At 43.6% G+C, this 22,328-nt stretch overlaps 1 protein-coding gene across 1 annotated transcript in view; it reads right to left on the bottom strand.

Moving 5' to 3' along the window:
• PGM2 (phosphoglucomutase 2) overlaps window positions 1-20,897 on the bottom strand; it is a 40,379-nt gene extending 19,482 nt beyond the window's left edge. Inside the window, exons 1-7 of the mRNA XM_047090860.1 lie at window positions 20,767-20,897; window positions 15,346-15,513; window positions 10,531-10,637; window positions 6,769-6,853; window positions 4,719-4,802; window positions 4,387-4,580; window positions 535-724 (exon numbers count right to left, since the gene is read on the bottom strand). Of these exons, the coding sequence (XP_046946816.1) occupies window positions 535-724; window positions 4,387-4,580; window positions 4,719-4,802; window positions 6,769-6,853; window positions 10,531-10,637; window positions 15,346-15,513; window positions 20,767-20,817 (879 nt within the window). The 5' untranslated portion in view covers window positions 20,818-20,897. The remainder of the gene's footprint in view (window positions 1-534; window positions 725-4,386; window positions 4,581-4,718; window positions 4,803-6,768; window positions 6,854-10,530; window positions 10,638-15,345; window positions 15,514-20,766) is intronic.
• Between the last annotated feature and the right edge of the window lie 1,431 nt (window positions 20,898-22,328).

Below are 22,328 nucleotides of genomic sequence, written 5' to 3'. Positions count from 1 at the left end.
ATTCATTCCATTACTGTTTCTTTTTAACATTAAAAAATCAGGGTAAACTAAATTTTAACTTCATTAATTCAATTCAATTTAAAATATCATTTCAATTTCAGCTCTCACATCCTGATGCTAAGATATGTGTTTTGAAGGTTCCTATAAGAAATGGATGACTAATAGATATAAATATTTCTCATGATAAAGTTGGTTTTTTTGTTTAGCACAATGAAAACACATAAAAAGGGGTGCCCTGGGTGGCTCAGTTGGTTAAGTGTTCACTCATGGTTTCAGCTCAGGTCATGGTCTCATGGTTTGTGAGTTCAAGTCCTGCGCCAGGCTCTGTGCTGGCAGCGTGGAGCCTGTTTGGGGATTCTCCCTCTCTCTCTCTTTCTCTCTCTCTCTCTCTGCCCCCCTCCCCCACTCACTCTCTCTGTCTCTTAAATAAATAAAACTTTACAAAACTAAAAAAAATACATAAAAATTATTTTACTTGATAGTAAGAAGTTTCAATATAAGAGGTAAGTTTTAGGACAAAAAAGATTAGGTTACCAAGACTCCTTTACCCTCTTCAGGATTCGGGTATTTCACTGTTGGGAACTCAGGATCGGGATCTTTCTGTTCAGGAACAGCCTCAGGAGGAGCAAAGTCAAAAGCCTTGAAAGCCGACTGCACAAAGTCATGCCCCACGCCGTGGACAGAGGTGTGCACAAACTTCACCTTGGTCTCCCTGTTCACACTCCTGGGATTAAACACATGATGGGAAAGGATAAAATATAGATAAAATATTTAAATATGGCTTGCAAAACTAGAAACTTTGCTATTAAGGAACCAGATTGCTAAGAAAGGAAGAAATCAATGTAATAAAGATGTACAAGACAACTATCTAATTCCATTTAAAAAAAGAAGCAGGGTGCCTGGGTGGTTCAGACGGTTGAGTGTCCAACTCTTGATTTTGACTCAGGTCATGGCCTCACGGGGTTAAGGGATAGCCTGCATCAGGCTCTGTGCTGATGGCACGGAGCCTGCCTGGGATTCTCTCTCTCCCTCTCCCTCTGCCCCTGCCCTGTGTGTGCTCTCTCTCTCTCTCTCAAAATAAAGAAACATTAAAAAGTTTTTCAAAAGAGCAAAACTTATTCACTCTTTCCCAAATATATACCCTACTCCCAACATATTCATGCTTTAAATTTTACTCTGTAGTTATTTCCAGTAAATCTGATTACTTTCAGAGTCTGTTTTATGCGATAGCTTTTGCACCTAGAGTAGGATTAAAGAAAGAACTCTGGGCTCAGGTTCCAGGATTGACTCAGCTGCTCGTGAGTGCCCACCTGTGGCAGTGCTAGGGCCTCAGTTCCAAGTACTCTTAACTAGCTTCAAAATGGTTTTCAAAATGTCCCTTTTAACAAAATGTGATGGAACATCTTATATAGGGATGTGTAAAAATGTTTTTTCTTTGTCAAGTAACAATCCTATTAGTCAAACTGCCTGGCTCCGGAGACTTAAAATAGAATAACAGTAAATATCAAAAGTAAAGGTAATAGAGAGGTAAAAATAAGACTTAGAAAAATTCCAGTGTTCTGACTGCTGGAATCTTAGGTTATTGTCCATTTCTTTTGAAAATGAATAAATGCACGAGGTCTTCTCTTAAAATAAGAAATAAAATGCATCCAGAAAAATAAATATGCTAAAGACTAGTGAGAACAAACCTGAAAAAAATCACTCAGATATTAAAGTGAATTATAAAGCTATCATAATTATAGAAGGGTTTAGAACTAGATATAAAAAGGCAGATTAGAAGAACAGAATAGAGAGCAGAAGTAGATCAAATTTGACATAGAAAATATATATGAGAAGCTTCATCCTTAACATGCTTTGAAGACAGACTCTGAATTTAGGAGCTCTGCCACTTATAAGCTGTGTGATTGTTGGTTATTAACTTAACCTCTCTGTGTCACAAGTTTTTCATCTATAAAATGATAATACACCTGAACTTACCCTCAGCATTACTGTGAGGATTAAAATGAGATTAAATTAATTAGCACAAGTGAAAGTCCTATAGAAGTTATCTATATAAGCACTCAATTTTTGTTAGAAATTATTTCATAGGGGCGCCTGGGTGTCTCAGTCGGTTAAGCATCGAACTCTTGATTTCAGCTCATGTCATGATCTCAAGGTTAGTGAGTTCAAGCCTCATGTCGGGCTCCGTGCTGAGAGTGCAGGGCCTGCTTGGGGTTCTCCTTCTCCCTCTCTCTGGCCCTCCCCCACTGGTATGCCCTCTTTCTCTCTCATATAAATAAATAAACTTCAAAATAAAAAAAAGAAATTATTTGATAAAGGTGATATTTCCAATTAAAAGAGACAGCTTTTTAATTTCCAATTAAAAAAGACAGATTCTTCAATTTAATGCATTGATATAACCACAAAACTTAAAAAAAAAAAAAAAGCCCCAATCTGCTTTTTTATTTTGTGTCTCAGGCACAATTAAAAATCACCAGTGAAAGAAAAGATTTAAACATTATAAAATGTAAATATGCAAGTCCCAGGGAAAAAAGGGGGATTTTTAAAAATAATCTTGGTGTAGAGAAAGTCTTAAATCTGACATAAAACTCAGAACTCATAAATTAAAAAGTCAACTTTTTAATCAATTTTTTATAAGATTTCATCCAAAAGTTTCAATAAAAAAGTCCAAAGGTAACAAGAGCAGAATGGAAAACAATATTTGAAATAAATGAAGACTAGTTTTCTATGTAAGCAAAGAGGTTTCACAGATGCAAAAAATGAATAAATACATAGAAAAATATAGGCTAAATGAATATGAAAAAATAGTTTACTCATACTTAAAGAATCCAAATACAATATTACTTTTTTTTTTTTTTTAAGAGACAGAGCAGGAGCGCAAGTGCAAGTGGGGGAGGGGCAGAGGGAGAGAGAGAAAGACTGTCAAGTAGGCTCCATGCCCGGTGCAGAGGGCACAGAGCCCGACTCCCGGCAAGCTCTCAGGACCAGGAGATCATGACCTGAGCCAAAATCAAGAGCTGGACGCTTAACTGAGTCACCCAGGCGCCCCCAGACACTCCTTTCATCTAGCAGAATAAGAACGTTGATAATACTCAGTATGGGTAAGATGTGTGGATCATACACTGCTAAGATATACTCGATATATTCCATCATTGTATTTGGTATTGTTATGATGACGTTGGTGGGAGTGTCCGCTAGAATAACATTTCTGGAGAGCAATTTATTAATCATTGCCAACTTTGTAAATGCACGTACAACGCTGATGCCAGAAATGTCTCCTATGACGCACATGCACAGGTGCGCACACACAGGTTCTCCAGGAACTGTACCGAGGCGTGCTGCCGCCAGTGCTCTGAGTAGCAAACAACTCGAGACCCTTACCCTCGAACACGCCATTTGCAAAATGGTCGCCAGTATTTAAAAATGAGGAGATTTCACATGGAAAATTTAGGTTTCTCATTTCTCTTACGGAGAACAAGTCAGGCGATCTGGCCGCTCTGGACTTCCATTTGCACATGCTAACACCCAGCCTGTAGGGCCACTCCCTTCAGCTGCAACTGGTCCCAGTGGTCCAACAAATACAATATTAGAGACGGTCTAGAAATTATGCTTCTTTAAAACCAGTGCTTTCTTGCTGGAGGACAGTCAGCAGTGGTGGGACCCACAGCATGCTACAGAAGGACCACACGGTTACTCAGCTGGTCTGCTTGTTACCTAACTGTACGTATCAAGTCTCTGAGCCACCGGGTTAAATCAATGTGTACAGCATCCCTTACAGCAGAGCAGTCAGGACTAGTAGGGGCTGACACAGAAGGTATCCATGACTAACTGGGGGGAGAAAGGCATGGAACAAACTACATGCACGCTATATTCCTGTTTATGGTTTTGAAACACACTACACATTCAATATGCTAGCATATGCACAGAAAATTTCTGGAAAGATACAAAACATCAGTGTTTCCTTTTGCCATGTTTCAGCAAGTTTTTTTTTTTTACATACACATACACACACTCACATGCATATATACACGTATCTATGATTCTACCACAGAGGTCACTGAAGTACGGCCAATATGTCAGCCACCTGCTTCTGTAAATAATTTTTTTTTTTAACCGAGCTATGTTTGTTGTCATTCACTCGTGTTTCATCTATAGCTGCTTTCCTACCACCACAACAGTTGGGTAGTTGTAATAATACCCACAGAGCCAACAAAATTTATTATCTGCCCTTTCAAGAAAAATGCCCAACCCCTGACCTACGGCCTCTAAAACCAGATACAGCTACAGAAGATATACCGAGCGAAGAGAAAAAATTCATGAAAACTGATAGAACTTGGCTGAATCACAAATTTCAACTCACTTGAGGTGAATTTACAATCCATTTACCTGTGAAAACAGTATTTTTTCAGGTCTTCAAAGTAGCTTTTATTGATGGAAGCACTTGGGTCATGAAGCAGTGGACTGCCATTAAGTAAAGAATCATCCCAAGCTTGAGGCCATGGCTCTAGATTTTCTTCAATAGCTTGAGAAATCCCTTTGTCATGAGGAGAGGTGATCTGAGCTCCGTTGTCCCAGTAGACCTGGAGGATGTAGGAACATATCCAGATGGCTTAGGGTCAATGGAAATAAAGCCTCTGTTACCTATACCGTAAAAGTATAGGATGCACATAGAAGGATACAGGTGTGGAGAGAAAAAAAAAAAAAAACAGAATGAATACCTTGTAGCCATTATCTTGCTTTGGGTTATGGGAGGCAGTTATCATGATTCCAGCACAGAGTTTCAAATGCAGCACTGTGTAGGGCTGTGCAGGCAGGAAAAAAGAACCGTTTCAAACAAAGAACAGGATATACTTAGTGTGTTTATTGTATATTATTTGTATCAATGTTTCCTTTAATAAACATAAATAACGCATCATTCAATATTTTTGTGCCACACCCAAGTATACTTGCATGAGCGCGAACTCATGGCTCAAAACTCTAGGATGTGCACCCTAACAAGGCACGTGGGGATTTTCCTAGGTGCCTTCTTCTCATTCTGTCTTCCACTTGGTAGAGCGAGACAACTGTTCAAACAAAAAGGTCTAATCTTTCATTTCACATTCTTTTAAGCCTTCTGCTTGGGACAGAAGCGTCTGGATTCAGTTTCTCCCCTCCAATGGCTTTCTCTTCTTTCCCATTTGCTTTTAGGAAACGGTGGAGGGAAATGAAGAAATGGAGACTGCTCCTGTAGCTTGCTCACTTATGTCCTACTCCAGGATTAGAAATCCTTCTCTTGTATTTCTACTCAGCCCCCCCACCTTTACAAGACTACTTCTCCAAATGGGGAGAGGGGCTGGCTTAGCCTCCCTATGATACTGCTTTTGAGACTTCCTACACACAGGCAACCGGAGATTCTAACCATCTGCCCCCCTCCAGCTTCCCAGCAAGCATCTCTGTGGTCATTTGTCCCTTTAGGAGTTATTTTCCATCACCGAAGCAAAGAAAAAAGGAGAACCACTCTACAGCATGGGAAAATGATCACGACACACTCCTATGATTCGTGTCTGATATAAAAATCATGGCAGTTAACACTTACATAGTACAGAAGCCCAAGGATGCTTGAACAGACTGCAATCTTTCCATCAAACCATGAAATCTGAGCTACGTTCTCATGGGACATTGCATGTGAATTGGCTCATTTACAATCTGGGAGATGATGCACCTACCTGTCAGCTCACTAGAGACAGGAAGCACCACACTGTGGGGCTGCCTTCTGTATTTATACGTTCTCTTCTCCACTCCATGTAAATAACTGCATTCTAAGCATGTTGTTGGCTTAATTTCTGAAAGTGCATATTCTCAGCATCTGGCCCTGTTCCTAAAAGTTCTAGCTACTTAAAAACAACAGTTGTCATAGTCCCTATTGTCTTTTTCTTTAGGTTCTGCTATTAAGGTTCTTTTCTTAACCTTTTCTTTAGGTTCTGCTATTAAGATACATATATATATATATATATATGTATATATTTATATATATATATAAAATCTTACTAAAATATGCCAAGCATGCTTCTTGTCCTGGTCATGAATAGCGTTTAGAACGAAACATTTGTATAAAAAGTTGGCGCATCAACTTGTCAAAAATATTCGGGGTAAGGCACAGTTTGAGGTAAATTCAGATTTAGACCCAAGACATTTCCTTTGGGACCCGAGACATTGTGCCAGTGAGAAAAAGAACTACAAATCAAATGAAAACACAGATGACCAACAAAATATTTTGCTAACTAGCTAAAATATCCTTTTAATGGTAACTAAAGGAAAACCGCGCTCAGAAAAAAATCAGTTCTGGGGCGCCTGGGTGGCTCAGCTGGCTAAGCGTCCGACTTCAGCTCAAGTCAGGATCTCGCGGCCCACGAGTTTGAGCCCAGCATTGGGCTCTGTGTTGACAGCACAGAGCCTGGAGCCTTCTTCGGATTCTATGTCTCCCTCTCTCTCTGCTGCCCACCTCCTCATACTCTGTCTCTCTCTCTCAAAGATAAATAAAATGTTAAAAAATAAAAAAATAATAAAAAATTTAAAAAAAGAAAAAAATCAATTCTGACATATTGAAAGTTGAACACCATACAAATATTACTAGAATGTGGGAAAACATATCCAGAGAGATGAGAGAATGTCTGATAAATGCCAAGGGGCTCTTCTGTCACATAAATACCCAAAGCCCAAAGACTAAAATGCAGCCATGTCCCATCCCTGACCCCGTGATAGAAAATTATAAACAAAAGGGATACTTACCACAAAGGGGGTTGGGGTTATATCCGAAAAGAGGTACACAGGAATCCCTTGGGTAATAAATGTGGTTGCAGCAAGTCGGGCAAATCTGGAAATGCAGTGTGATGGGGGAGAAAGGAGAACAGGGCTGTCAGGACTGTGCATGACAGTGAAGCAGGAAATGAATGCCCGCCCTCTTCTTTAGGTTCATTTGTTATATTTCCATTGGCATAGAACATTCAAGCTGGAGGAATCTTAAGAGTCGTCTCGTTCCACCCTTTTGTTTGACAGACATGGGACTAAGGCCAAGGAAAGCCAGAGAAGTCATCCCACGTCCAACGGCCACACAGCAGCTGAGCCAGGGCTGAGCCCAGCGGAGGGCAATTCTGCCCCCGTGGGACGTCTGCAGTGTCTGAGACATTTTTGATTGTCACTGGGGACTGGGGTACGTGCTACCAGCAGGCTAGAGGCCAGGGATGTTGCTGCACATCCTATAATGCACACAGCAGTCCCCAACAAAGAATTATCCAACCCAGTATGAAGTCACATGTCAACAGTGCAGAGGCTGAGAAATCCCAGTCTGAAGTTATCACAATCCAGCATGAGCAACACAGACTAGCATTTGATTAGATGTTCTCATAAAACATAAGGCATATTGACATATGTATGTGAGTGTGCATGTGATGTGTGTGTGTGTGTGTGTGTGTATACACACACACACACACACACACACACATATATGGCATATATACATTTTGGCTCCATTCAGTCGTTTAAGAAAAGATTCATTTTTAATTTATTTTTAATTTATTTTATTATTATTTTTAATATAATTTATTGTCAAGTTGGCCCTCATACAGTATATATAGTGTGCTCTTGGTTTTGGGGGTAGATTCCCATGATTGATCGCTTACATACAACACCCAGTGCTCATCCTAACAAGTGTCCTCCTCAATGCCCATCACCCATTTTCCCCTCTCCCCGCCCCCCCCAATCAACCCTCAGTTTGTTCTCTGTATTTAAGAGACTCTTACGGTTTGCCTCCCTCCCTCTCTGTAACTACTTTTCCCCTTCCCTTCCCCCATGGTCTTCTGTTAAGTTTCTCAATTTCCACATATGAGTGAAAACATATGATATCTGTCTTTCTCTGACTGCCTTATTTCACTTAGCATAATACACTCCAGTTCCAACCACATTGCTGCAAATGGCAGGATTTCATTCTTTCTCGTTGCCAAGTAGTATCCCATTGTATATATGAACCACATCTTCTTTATCCACTCATCAGTTGATGGACATTTAGGCTCTTTCCATAATTTGGCTATTGTTGAAAGTGCTGCTGTAAACACTGGGGTACATGTGTCCTCATGCATTAGCACTCCTGGCTATTTGGATAAATTCCTAGTAGTGCTATTGCTGGATCACAGGGTAGTACTATTTTTAACTTTTTGAGGAACCTCCACACTGTTTTCCTGAGTGACTGAACCAGTTTGCATTCCCACCAACAGTGCAAGAGAGTAAAAGAAGATTTAAATCTTTGACACTGACATTTTTCTCATCTTCCATGGTGGCTAGCTTAGGGCAGGACAGAACTGGGCATTGCATCTTTCTTCCAGCTTGCGGTGAAATATTTTATCACAATAACTGAGCAGTTTTCTTCCAATGAACTACATTATACTATTACAGGATTAAGCAACCAGATATATATTCATTCTCTCCCCAAGTATTTCTTGAGGACCAGCCTTATCCAACACTCTTCTTAGAGCCGAGTGGGCACAAAGAGATCTCTGTGCTTTAACAACTCAAGCGTTAAAATTCTTAGGATCCACAGAAACACAAAAATGATTTTGACAGTTAAAAAAAAAAAGGCTCCATACAAGGAGACTCATAAAAAATAAAACTCAGCAAAAACAATATTAATAAAAATCTGAATTAAGTCTAAACTTCATTTATTAGAATTGAAGTGACTTGACATGTTTATCATGTGTTCTGGCTGCTAAGGGAGACACTCAGCATATACGTTACATATACAAACTAAGTTACAGATCTGCACAAGAGAGATCCAATGTGTTCTCTGCATATGCTTGACAGCTACTGTTTATGTTTCCCACCAGATATTTAAAATTGGAAGATTAAAGAATAAATAAACAGTTCCTTACATAAAATTCTGAGACCAATCATTTCTAGCTCTTTAAGAAGTTTCCATTTACTCATCATGAAGGTTTTACCAGGTATTGGTTTAATATTGACGCTACAAGTTCTAAACATCTTGCATATTGTAGGTGATCGAGAGCGACCCTGAGCTCCACTCCATCCCATCAAACACTGAGACGTGAACCACAAACTCATATGGCAGTCACTTCAAGGAAATGATATGGCTCCAAGGCCAGAGCAAGAGATATCTGTAACTTCACTGATAACGTGAACATGTTTGAAGGATATACCAACCAGAAGCAGGATAGTCAGCCTAAAATGAAGCAATTTCAGAAGCTAAGCAGGCACCGTTGGCCACATATGTGCACTGGGTGCGCTCTGGCTGGAGGATGTGACCTGCCCCTGGGGCCAGGAAAGCGCATGCTTATGCCCTAATTCTAACTGTAAATTCACGAAGTGGAAACTGACAAACTGATATTCTGGCTGATACTACATCACTCTCTTACAAACACAGGGCTACAGTTTCTCTCTTGCTTTGTTGACAAAAAACACATTTTTGAGCCTGCAGCTTAAAAGCAAAAATCTTACGTCATTCTGAGTTCAGTCTGGTGGCTGGTGTCATCTAATCTTTTGCCCTGGCTATGCTCCCCTCCTCGAAGCTGCACATTGGTTCCCGTCAATGCTTCTCTCTTAGATTAGAAACTCCTGATGGGCAAAGATTAGGACCCTATGAACTCATCCTGCACTATCTAAAGTTATGGAGACTTTTCATCAATATTAAATATTTGTATGTTCTTCCAACCTCAGAAACTACTAATACTCTTACTCTGGAGTGACAAAAAAATTCATCACAATAGGGGAAGTGTTCAAGTAAAAAAGGGAGTCGAGAGCAGCGGTTGGCAATCGGCAGCCCATTTTGTAAATGAAGTTTTATTGGAACACCACCATGCCCACTCAGCATGTATAACCTATGTCTGTGCTTGTGCTCCACGCCAGAGTCGAGTAGTTGTGACAGACTGCGCAGTCCACAGTGTGTAAAACGTTTACTACTGACCTTTTAGAAGTAAAGTTTGCTGACCGCTGGTGTCAGCTTTGTTACACTGAAATTGTGGCTCCTTCTCTCACGTCATGATCTCAGAGCACAGAGATAAAAGTACACTTTATAGGCTGTTGTGACAATGAAATGAGTAAACACCTGAGGGCCTAGTTCATATTCAGCACTCAAATAACTGCTATTCCCCTCATCACCGTCATCATCTGCCTTTGGCTACAAGAGGGTCCCAGTGGTTTGGAAACAATATAAGAATGAGGCTTAAAGCAGGTGTTCAAGAATGGGAAGAAGCTCCTGCGGCTTATGAATAGTGGAGGAAAAAAATGACATAAGAGGAAGAAAGCGAGAGGGAGAAATAATGTTGCCTGTTTAAAAAAATGTCTTTCATTTAGATACATATTAACTTCTAAATTGTCTAAATAATTTCATTCCCTTAAATGAAAAACCAGAATTCTTAAAGTTGCAAGGCAGAACGGACTCCTTTTTATAGTTAAGCCATGTAGCTGACAAATGAATGTAAAGTGATTAAAAACAAACCCACCAAATACACTACAAAAAAAGGTTTCTTCAATATCCTTAAATACCTTCTGCTGTTGCCTCCACTTGGTGGATGAGCTCGAGCATCGAAGCTAATCACCACACCTCTTTGCTTCAGGTCACTGAATTGTTTTTCCAGGTATCTGCAAAATCCCTAAAAAATATCCCATGGATAATGAAACACACTGAACAATAAGAAACTAACAGCTTCAGTTATTGTCTAACTATATGTATCAGGTACTGTGCTAGATACTTAGTATCTATTATTGGTAACCCCCAGATCAGTTTTGCCAAGGAATCCCATTTTATGGATGGGAAAGTTAAGGCTCAGGGAGGCTTGCCGGACACATGAATAGCAGAGCCTGGATTTCTGCCTGGGTCTGGTTGCAGGCAGGATTGTGCAGGGGTTCAAAACACACAGCATCTGTGGGCTTCATACTCCATTCTGCCACCTATGAGCAAATGACAAATCCCTTAATCGCTTGGTGCCTCAGTTTCCTGTTCTGTTTTCTAGGAAAACAACAGTACCTACCCCAAAGGGCCGTTTTAAGGATTGAATTAATATGCTAAGTGCTGACAATCCAACACCAAGTAAGCACTATGTGTTTGCTGTTATGAACATTATTTTTATTATTTTCCTTTAAAGTCTATATTCCTCCCTTTACACTAGTTCTAAAATGTCTGGGGACAGGGAGGTGTTTCAGACGTTTCAGCCTGCTCGGTAACATCAGAAGGTCAAAGAAACTTAATATGCTTTATAAGCTTTTGGCAATCATCTGGTCTAAACCTGTTCTACTTGTGATCTTGTTTTCTAGCAAGCCAAACTTTTATGGAGGCCTTATCAGTCTAATTGCATGGCATAGCCAATTATACACATAAAAATTGTGCAGAGTTTGGGCTATTATCATCTGCCTACAATTAATGGAACATGCAATTCCTGTATCTCAGTGTGTGCAATAACCTCACATCGATCTGAAATATGAAAGATTAGAAAACAGTGAACTTTGAACTCAATAGGTTTATATCACTGGACAAAATAGGTTTTATTACAGAACAAATAGAACTCTGGCTGATTGGGTAAGAATATTACTTATTTCACTTCGACTGCAGGAAGTCTTTTTTTTTTTTTTTGTCCCCTCCCTTGAAGGAAGTCTTTTAAAAATAAATATAACTTATTTTTGGTGGGGGAGATACTTCACAGTTTTGTGGCCAGAGCAGTGCCAATTGAGAATACCTTCAGTTATCCCCCAAAATATTGTGTTGGGCTGATCTTCTGAGTTTGAGTGATATAGGAAATAAAGACACATGTGCGTTGGTTTTGTGGGTTTTCCAGAAGGTACTCAGATGCTCCTAAGGCTTCCATCAGCGACAGCACCCTCTCCCCAGCCCCACTCAACCCCTGTCCTATGGCCCCAGTGTTTAAGGGCACAAAAAGAACTCAGTGTAAGCCCAGAACCCTCACAGCACCAAACTTCTTTAAAAAAAACTCTGAGGCTGGGGCACCTGGGTGACTTAGTCAGATGAGTGTCTGACTTCAGCTTTGGTCACGATCTCCTGGGTTCATGAGTTGAAGCCCCACATTGGGCTCGATGCTGTCAGTCTATCAGTGCAGAACCCACTTCGGATCCTCTGTCTTCCTCTCCTTGCCCCTCCCCCACTTGCACTCTCCCCAAAATAAACAAATATTTTAAAAACAAAAAACAAAAAACACTGGGGCCAGCTGAGACTAAGGATTCGAGAAAATGGCTAAGGGAAGAGGGAAAGTTTATTCTAGAGAGGACTCAGTGTGGGATCAGGGAGGTTTTCAGAACTGAAATGTTATCAAAGGACATAAAAAAGGAATTCTGTACGCTTTCAAAATCTCAAACTATGAGTGGTTTGTCCTGGGAATCCTCTTTCTCTGATTTTGAAACCACTCCTAAGACTTTAAAAACGTACCTGCTGATGTCATAAAACTGTCGTACATTTAAACATCCTTGTCTCCCATTATAAATGTTCCAGAGTAGGCTGGATAATCAGGTCAAAGTGGTGGGGACTGTAGAAGAAATTATCACAAGGGGTGGCTGGTTGAATCAGCGGACCTTTAAAGGATCTCCTCATTTCAGTTTTGTGGGATTCTTAACAATCACAAGGTCTCCTCTCAGAAGGGGCCAATTCCCCTAGGGGAGACGATGTGTGAGACAGGGCCTAAGACCTTTCTGAGGATAGATTTCATCATACTCAGAAACTAGATGTAGATGAATGTAGGAGAAAAGGCTCCGAGTTCATCTTGAATCCCTTAGAACCCCCTAGCAATTAAGCCTAACGGAGACGTAACCAACTGGACTTTCCAAAGATAGCCATATGGATACATCCCATTCCCTGTGCTCCTCTAATGGGACAGTGACATTCCTCCATTGAGAGGTGGGTATCTATGTGCCCTCTCCTTGAACAGGAACAGCCTTGAGTCGTTCTAACAAACAGAGCATGATGGGAGTGAATTTGTGTGACTTTCAAGGCTAGGTCATAAAAACCAATAGGGTTTCCACCTGTGCACACTCTCTCTGGATGCTGTTACTGGCTGCTCTCCAAGCCATACTGTAAGGAAGCCCGGGGCACACAGAACGTTCCAGCCCCAGCTTAGCTCTCAGCCAAAAGTCAGCAGTAACTGCACACGTGTGCTTGAATGAGCTCTCAGGTGATTCCAGCCTCTAAGCTGGCTCAAGGGATGCCAGGTCCAGCAGAGATGAGCTGTCCCGACTGAACTCCACCTGTATTATAGATGTGTGAGCAAAATAAATGTGGTTGTTGTTCAAAACCGCTATGTTTTGGGTGATTAGTTATACAGCCCTGGTACCTAGAGCAGAGGGTGACTTTCCCGAGCGGCACGATCCCATGCAAACCATAAACTAGAACAGGATTCCCAGGCTCACTCCATTCTAAGCCTTCCCTCCAAGAAGATCTCAGGGAGCCCTCTGGCTTACAGAAATTTGTAGCCAGGGTTCCCATGGCCTAAGTCCATACCCTTACACAAGACTTCCTTATTTGGGTTTCACTAGAACCTGCTCAAGTCTGCCTTTTATGCTGGGAGATACGTGTAAGGTACACGTAATCATTAGTCATTTTTTCTAGCCTTTTTACCTTTCAGAATTAAAGTCACCTACATTTTCTCTCTCTCTCTCTCTCTCTCTCTCTCTCTCTTTTTGAGAGAGAGAGAGAGAGAGAGAGAGAGAGCGTGCATGAGTGCACAAGTACAAGTGGGGGAAGGGCAGAGGAAAAGGGAGAGAGAGAATCCCAAGCAGGCTACACGTTGTCAGTGCACAGGCCGACACAGGGCTCGATCTCACAAACCAAACGGTGAGATCATGACCTGAGCTGAAATCAAGAGTCGGGTGCTTAACTGACTGAGGCACCCAGGTGCCCCAAAGCCACCTTCATTTTTAAACAAGCATATGTAGTTGAAGAAAGAGAATAATCTGTTCTTCATTTCCTTCATAAACAAAACTCCGGGTACTCCATGGGAGCTCTTCTGTTTCATCAAAGGATTCATGTCTATTCCTGGCAGTTGGGTGTAGACTCTGACAGTAAAATTCACAAATGAAGGCAAAGGAACTCAGCAGTAATTTCCACCTATACTACAAATTAAAATGAAATAGAATCAGCTCCCGGGTATTCTGGTAGTTAGAAACGTTTTTCAATGCTTGCACCTGCTCCACCATTGCAAAAATTACAAAACCATAAAAGTCATCAGTTTAGCAGGTGGATTTGCACTGGAATGAAAGTTCCACGAGGGAATCTGTCTGTTTGAGTCACACTGTTATATCTCCAAAGCGTGGCACAGAGTAGGCATTCAATAAATCTCTGCTGAATGAAAGGAAGAAAGGAAGGCTGTATGATTTTTTTTAATGTTTTTATTTATTTCTGACAGAGAGAAAGCGCAAGCGGGGAGAAGGCAAAGACAGAGGGGATAGAGGATAGGGAAGCGGGCTCTGCTCTGACAGCAACGAGCTCGATGCTGGGCTCGAACTTATGAACCGTGAGAGATCATGACCTGAGCCACAGCCAGACACTCAACCGACTGAGCCACCTAGGCTGTATGAATTTTGTATGAATTTTGAATTTGTATGAGTTTTGTATGAATTTTGAAACAAGTTACCCCTTTAACCAACTGCACAAGCCTTACTTGACTGAGTAAATGTCCCTGTGCCTTGGAAAACCCACAAGACCCAGCCATAATTAAAACAAATTAGCTGGGGCGCCTGGGTGGCGCAGTCGGTTAAGCGTCCGACTTCAGCCAGGTCACGATCTCGCGGTCCGGGAGTTCGAGCCCCGCGTCAGGCTCTGGGCTGATGGCTCGGAGCCTGGAGCCTGTTTCCGATTCTGTGTCTCCCTCTCTCTCTGCCCCCCCCCCCGTTCACGCTCTCTCTCTGTCCCAAAAATAAATAAACGTAGAAGAAAAAAAAAATTAAAAAACAAACAAACAAAAAAAACCAAATTAGGTCCCTCAAATGCAAAAGGAGCCTGGGGTTATATTAACTGAGGAGGCTTAATGCCTTAGTAGTCTATCTATAGAAGCAAACCAAAGGCCAAGCCTGTAAATGCCTAAAGGTTAAGAAATTAACACCTAAGGACAGCTAATCACAAACTGCCTGCAAGACATTCCCAAATAAGGCAACCACTCCCAAATCCGCGAATTGCCTTGCCTTGCCTCTTCCTCTCCTATGTAAGTCTTTCTTCCAGCCCCTGCCAGTGGGATTCTAACTACTTCCGGTTTGGCACTGACCAAACAGAAACGAACTCTTAAAACGTTTACCATGCCTCAGTTTTATCTTTTAACGCTGGGGATGTGTTAAGAATGACCAAGAAATATGAAAATGTGGTACCTGTGTAGTCTGGATGATGGTCAAGCCACTCATACGAGAAATTCCTGCTCCCATTGGGGCTCGAAGGCCAGCTGTCCCGAACTCCATTCGGGCCCCAAAGCATTTTTCTAGTTCTTCTTTATTCCCATCTGCAATTAGTTGTTTCACTGACTCCAAAGTTAAAGGATTCTGCAAAACAGAAATGTATACAACAGACACAGCCAGCTGAATAGCAGAATAAAAAGTCTGAAATATATATTAATAAAAAAACCACAGGGGCGCCTGGGTGGCGCAGTCGGTTAAGCGTCCGACTTCAGCCAGGTCACGATCTCGCGGTCCGGGAGTTCGAGCCCCGCGTCAGGCTCTGGGCTGATGGCTCGGAGCCTGGAGCCTGTTTCCGATTCTGTGTCTCCCTCTCTCTCTGCCCCTCCCCCGTTCATGCTCTGTCTCTCTCTGTCCCAAAAATAAATAAACGTTGAAAAAAAAAAAAAAACCACAATGATTGAACCTATAGAGGAATAATGTATATATCTGAAAAGATACATATATATGTAAATATGTATACATATAAATATATATATATATACATATATATATATTTGACGAGCCATATATATATGGCTTCTCAGTTTTGCAATTTGAAATATGAGTAAGTTTTTTTATTGTTAAACACAATGTTTCATTAGTTTCAGGTGTACAACACCATGACTCAATTTTTTAAAAATTATAATGTGTGATACTGTGATATGATAAGAAATACTATTTTGGTTTTGTCCCCGGCTCCTAGAACAGAGCTTCTAGAACCCTTGGCATTTCCTGAGAGGCAGGGGTGAGAGTATCTTTTGTTACTCACAATAAGCCCCTACAAACCACACCGGGAGTTTATGCTAATAGAGTGACTCCTGAGGGTGGGGCTGGTTGCCAGGGGAACCAGCTTGGGATTGGTGGGCTCGGAGATTGAGTCCACTCACCAGTGGCCAATGATTCGATCGCGCCTAGGTTAACAGAACCTCCACAAAAACTCTCAGCAACTGGATTCTGAGGCCTTCCAGGCTGGTGCACACTTGGGGTGCTGGGAGGGCAGCATCCCTGGAGAGGGCGTAGAAGCTCTGCAGCCCTTCCCACACACCCTACCCTATGCAGCTTTCTCATTTGGCTGTTCCGGAGTTGTATCCTTGATAATAGAACTGGTAATAGTAAGTAAAGTGCTTTCCTGAGGGCTGTGAGTGGTTCTGGTAAATTATCAGACCCGAGGAGGGGGTCTCGGGAACCCCTGATTTATCACTGGTTGGCCAGGTGACCACCTGGGGCTTTGGACTGACATCTGAAGTGGGGGTAGTTTTGTGGGACGGAGCCCCTAAACTCCGAGAGGGAGGTCTGTGCTGACTCTGGGTAGTGTCGGAATTGAGTTACATTGTAGGATGCCCAGTTGGTATCCATGGAGAGTTGGAAATTAACTTGCTGTGGAAAAACCACATATTTGGGGTCGGAAGTCGGAAGTGTTGTGAGTATAAGAAAATAGTTGTCTCCTTTATTTTTTTTTTTAAATTCTTTTAATGTTTATTTATTTTTGAGAGAGAGAGAGAAAGAGTATGAGCAGGGGTGTAGGCGGGGGCAGAGACACAGAATCCGAAGCAGGCTCCAGGCTCCGCTCTGTCAGCACAGAGCCTGATGCAGGGTTCAAACTCACAAACTGTTAGATCATGACCTGAGCGGAAGTCAGACGCTTAACTGACTGAGCTACCCAGGAGCCCTGTTTTCTCCTTTATAATATGTTATTTTTTTTTGCCCATCAAGGCAAGTGCTTTTGGAGAAATGGAACGAACACATGGTTTTGGGATCTAACACCCAGAATGGAATGCCAGTCACATCATCATGTACCAACTCTGTGTACTTGGGTAGCCTACTTAGCTTCTTGAATTCTCAGTTTCCTCATCTGTAAAATGGGAACAGTCTAGAACCTCCTTTACAAGGTGGTTTGGAGGTATTTTACATCAAATTAATGTAAAACATTTTTCTCTGCTTGGCATTTAGTTCATTTTCTTCCCTAATATCTTCAAATTTTCCCACAGAGTTGTGAGATTATACAATTTAAATCAAAACCTTACTAGAGCACCTGGGTGGCTCAGTCAGTTAAGCGTCCGACTTCAGCTCAGGTCATGATCTCATGACTCCTGGGTTGGAGCCCCGTGATGAAGGGCCTGCTTGGGACTCTGCCTCTCTCCCTCTCTCTCTGCCCCTCCCCCGCTCAAGCTTTTTCTCTTTCAAATAAATAAATACACTTAAAAAAAAACTTACTATTGTCATGTTATAATTTGTACAATTCTCTCAAATGTGAAGCATGCAGTGGGTGCAAGAGACAAATAACAAAAACCCCAATTCGTCGATGGGGATCCTCAGAGGTTAAGTGACTTGCTTGAACATTGATCTAGTGCTTTTTCTATTACATGAACTGTTTCAAATAGATGCTCATATGAACCATTTAAGTTCATTTTACATTGCCCTATTTTCTTTGTACAAGAGTTGCAGAAAATGTGAAGAATGGAGGAAAACGACAATCACGTTAATTCCACATCAGGTTTTTAAAGTAAGACTTCAGAGGAACAAGAGGGTAAGCACTTTATCTTATAGTCACGATCCAACTAAATGAACCTGCAGCCAAGATATGCCACGCCATTAAAATTTGAAATGGTATTGCAATAAAACCTTTGCTTTCTGGAATGGAGCCCACATTTCCATATTGTTCTACCTTGATTAGGATCAAGTAAAACCCCACCTTTTGGGTTAAGAGCCATAGCCGGTGATCCTAGAGCACCATCTGAGCAACCAGATTGTCAGGTGCCCTCAAGGAAGGGCTCAGATCTGGCACATTAAAGAGGTTCAATAACTATTTGCTGAGTGAATGAGAAAACACAGACTTTAAGGTCACACCCAATATCCAGTGATTCCCCTGTGTACAGGGTAGATTTGGAAAATGCCACCTGGCCTTTGATAGCCATCAAAGACCTAATAATAGCCTGAGAGAAACCAAAGGAGGCAGAGAGAGAAGAATACAAAGTCAAGAGGGCGGCAGAGATCAGAACCCGCCCTGAGTGTGACTAAAGCTGACAGGTGAGACACAGGGGATGAAGGCACAGTGGAAATGCAGAGGGTGCCTGCCTTGTGCAGTGTGCTGTGTCAGGCCCTCCGCACCAGTGAGGGAGTGGACAGGGTCAGCTATACAACGTGGGGGAATCAGACCAGAGGGCTTGCAGTGCCTTTGGTGGGCAGGACGTTCCCCACCCGGTGTCTGTCTCAAACCAAGGAAGACACTGAGACAGGAAAAAACAAGCAAGAGGAGCCATAGAAATTAAAAACTAAAAAGGATAACATCCCCTTTGCCTCTACCCAGGGAAGTACTCTCTCTCCATATACAGATACAAGATCTTGCAGAAGTTAGGTTTTGACTTCTTCAAAGAGAATGTTTCATGGGTTTAAAACACACGATCAATTATGACTTTAAAAGGATTCTACCCACCTCAAGTTACGAAGTTATCACAAATGGAAACATTTTCCCCTCCCTAAAGAATTACCAGGCTGTCTTTCCAGGAAAAGAAAAGCCACCCAAGGAGTTGCCAATAGCATCCTGGGCGGGATGTGCTCACATTTCAAGTACAGGGGCCCCGGGGAAGGAGGAAGGCCTGGCCCCTGCTGACAGAGCTTACAATCTGCCCTCTTTCACCCTACCAGTATTTTAGGTGTCTGCTAAGACCAGTGCCCTGTGTCAGGCTCTAAAAACCATGTATGTTAGTGGAGGAGTGGACAGGCATGGCTGCATAATTTGTCTGGGCCCAGTGCAAAATGAAAATGTGGGACTCCTTGTTCAACAAGTGAATTTCAAAACAGGACAGCAGAGGATTGTACCAAGTGCTGGACCCTCCTAGAACAGGTTCGTGCCACCCAACACATGTCCTGCCTTCGAAGTCAGCCCTGGTGGGCCAGACATTAAACAAATACACTTACAAACAAGTTTTTGTGGGTTTTTTTTTTTTTGGTTTGTTTTTTGTTTTGTTTTGACCAATGCAGACAAATTAGGGAGACATAATTTATCCCTGGTTGCCAGGGAAGGCCCCTCTACATAAATCACATGTAAGTTCAGGCCAGAAACAGGAGTTAACAGCCTGAGAAACAAATTCAGCAGAAGAGGAAGGAACATTCCCGGGAAAACAAACAGCCTGCCCCAAGGGGCAAGTAGGAGAGTTAAAGAAGGGAGGAGGTGCTGTCTGCTGCGGGGTCTCTTTGCTCCTGCACCTAAGAGAGGGAACAGGAGAAAAGCTAGCGGTGCTGTGCTCAAGGAGTTCCCTTCTGTCATTCCAACAAAGTCGGAGACCAGAAGAAAACGCCTGAAGCCAGGCGGGCCCAATCAGGAGCACGCACGTTCTCAACCAAGCACCTGGGAGAGGTGGATGGAAATACTGCTCCCTGCAAAGTTCCGAGGAGCAAAAGGAATAGGCTGGACGGAACGATTCTGGGTTTCTGGGGATGCACAGCGTACTACTAAAGGACGAGCCAGCGGTCCGAGTGACGCGGGCACGCGGGCACGCCCCAATTGGACGCGGCCCCAGAGCCCCGCCGAGTTCAGATCAGCTCGGGCTCGCTCTCCCTCTCCCGAACTTGGAGCCCCAGACGGCCAGAGGGCTGGCTTTGTCCCGGGACAACTTTTCCGGGCTTGCCCCGGCTTTGCCACGTGCAGGCCAAACACAAGGAGGCCTGGCCACCCCAGCTTCCTCTTCCGTCTTCCCGCATTTGATGAGAAAAACAACTTAGTCTTTCTGGGTTGCTGCCAAGTCATTTTACTTTATAACCCAGCTCACACCCAGAGGGATTTCCGCCCCAAGTTTTCCTTTGGTTTTCCCGGGGCATCTTTTAAATAACCACTTAGAGTTCAGCCCGGGGAAAAGTTAGTGACCGCCGCCCTAACCACCTTATACTGGGTGCTTGCTACCCTACCCTCTCTCCGGCTCCCCGGGACGTCATACCTGGGACGGAGGACTTACCTTGCCCCGGCTCTCTGCATACCGCCCCCCTCCCCTTGAATCTGTAAGTAATACAACCAGTGAGTGGCTCTACTTCCTTTGTGTGGATGTATTGCAACCGCGCCTTGCATCAATATGCCCCGGTGGGTTCCACTTCCCCAAAGAGGAAGCCCGGCAGCTGAGGGAGCGAGCTGTGGCCTCAAGGGGGTGTCTCCCTATGACAGGTCGTAGCAGGTCGTAATCTGCATATTCGTAATTCGGTACTCCACCTCCGTTTCTCCACCGGCCGTGGGCCCTGCAGGTGCGAGCGGCCGGAGGGAAGGAAGCTCAGGCACCCGCACTCCCCGCAGGAAAGGTGGGGGCTCCTGGGGCGTGCAGAGGAACCTCACTTCTCCATCCGACGCTCCCACACCCTGTCGTCCCTCACCTTGTCCCATCGCAGCCACTGCGCAGTCTCCTGGTCCAGCCGGGTGTCCATGCCGAGACCGCAGCCTCCCGGAGCCGCCGCCGCTGCCTTCCAGGCGCTGCCAGCAGCCAGTGGGGAAGGACTGCTCTTCCGGCCTGTCAGGGAGAGGCCCAGGAGGGGCCGGGAGACGCGGAGGCGGGGCGGGGAGAGGCGGAGGCGGGGCCAGGAGAGGCGGAGGAGGGGCCAGGCCAGGCGGAGGCGGGGCCTGGAGAGGCGGAGGAGGGGCCAGGCCAGGCGGAGGCGGGGCCGGGAGTGGCGGAGGAGGGGCCAGGCCAGGCGGAGGCGGGGCCTGGAGAGGCGGAGGAGGGGCCAGGCCAGGCGGAGGCGGGGCCGGGAGAGGCGAAGGCGGGGCCGAGAGGAGCGGAGGAGGGGCCGGGAGAGGCGGAGACGGGACTAGGAGAACGCGCTGCTGGGAAGGGTGTGTTTTGGAGGAAAGTGATGAACTCAGTCTCCTAGCAGTTTAGCCGAGTGCCTCCGCGTGGACGGGGAGTGGGGAGGGGGTGGGGGAGGAGGAGCTGGGCCGGATGAGTGGGTGGTCTGGGAGGGGGCCAGCGTAGTGGGGGGGGGGGAGAGGGGTGCCCGGGGTAGTGGGGGTGGGGAGGGCGTTGCTGAGACCAGGCATTCGAGAAAGTCTTTATCATCATCCTGAAAGTTCCCGAGGTCACCTCCATTCACGCAACAGCTATTCAATGAGTTCCTAGTGTGCGCAGGCACCTTGTCAGTGCTGGGACCAAGGATGAGTAAACTCAGATAGGAGCATAAAAGTTATGTAGAAATGCTGAGGGTCACAAATAAATGAGAAAATTTTGGAAAAAGAAGAACACAGGGGGAGGATTAACATGACTAGACGGTGGAACAGAATGGAGAGTCCAGAAACAAAATTACACATGTATACACAGCTTATTTCAGAGGTGACACTGTAGAGCAAGGTGAAAGGACTTTTTATTTATTTATTTATTTATTTATTTATTTATTTATTTATTTAATGGTGGTGGTCAACTGGATATCTAGGTAGCAAAAAGGAAAAAGAAATTTGAGCCCCTGCTTCATATCACATACAAATACTACGCATTCCAGGTCAGTTGTAGGAGAACTACAACTAAGGTAGGAGAACATCTTCATTACTTTGGGATCACTAAACCATGAGGAAGATGCATAGAGTGAGCATGAAAAGGCATGTGCAAGAACGTTTCTAGCAGCATTATCTCTGATAGCCCCAAATTAGAAACAATTTTATGTCCATCAACAATACATTGGATAATACTGTGGTATGTTCACTCAATAATGTAACTAAATTATGATTCATACAGCAATGAAAATGAACAACTGTTATACACATTATGAACAAATCTTACAAATATTAGGTTGAAAGAAGCCAGGCCTTCCCTCCCACCTCCCCCCACCCGTCCCCCACCCCCATCTCTCCAAATACTGGACCATTCCATGTATATGCCATGGTAGGATAGGTAAAACTACAGGGAAAGAAAAAAGATCAGTTGGTTACAAGAACTGGGGATAAGGAG

Source organism: Lynx rufus, unplaced genomic scaffold (genome assembly GCF_022079265.1).
Source record: "Lynx rufus isolate CCGP_SWC_20201006 ecotype Redwood Valley unplaced genomic scaffold, mLynRuf1.p SCAF_3, whole genome shotgun sequence".
NCBI lineage: Eukaryota > Metazoa > Chordata > Mammalia > Carnivora > Felidae > Lynx > Lynx rufus.
Note: the sequence above shows the minus strand (reverse complement) of the source record. Positions and strands in the feature narration are given on the sequence as shown.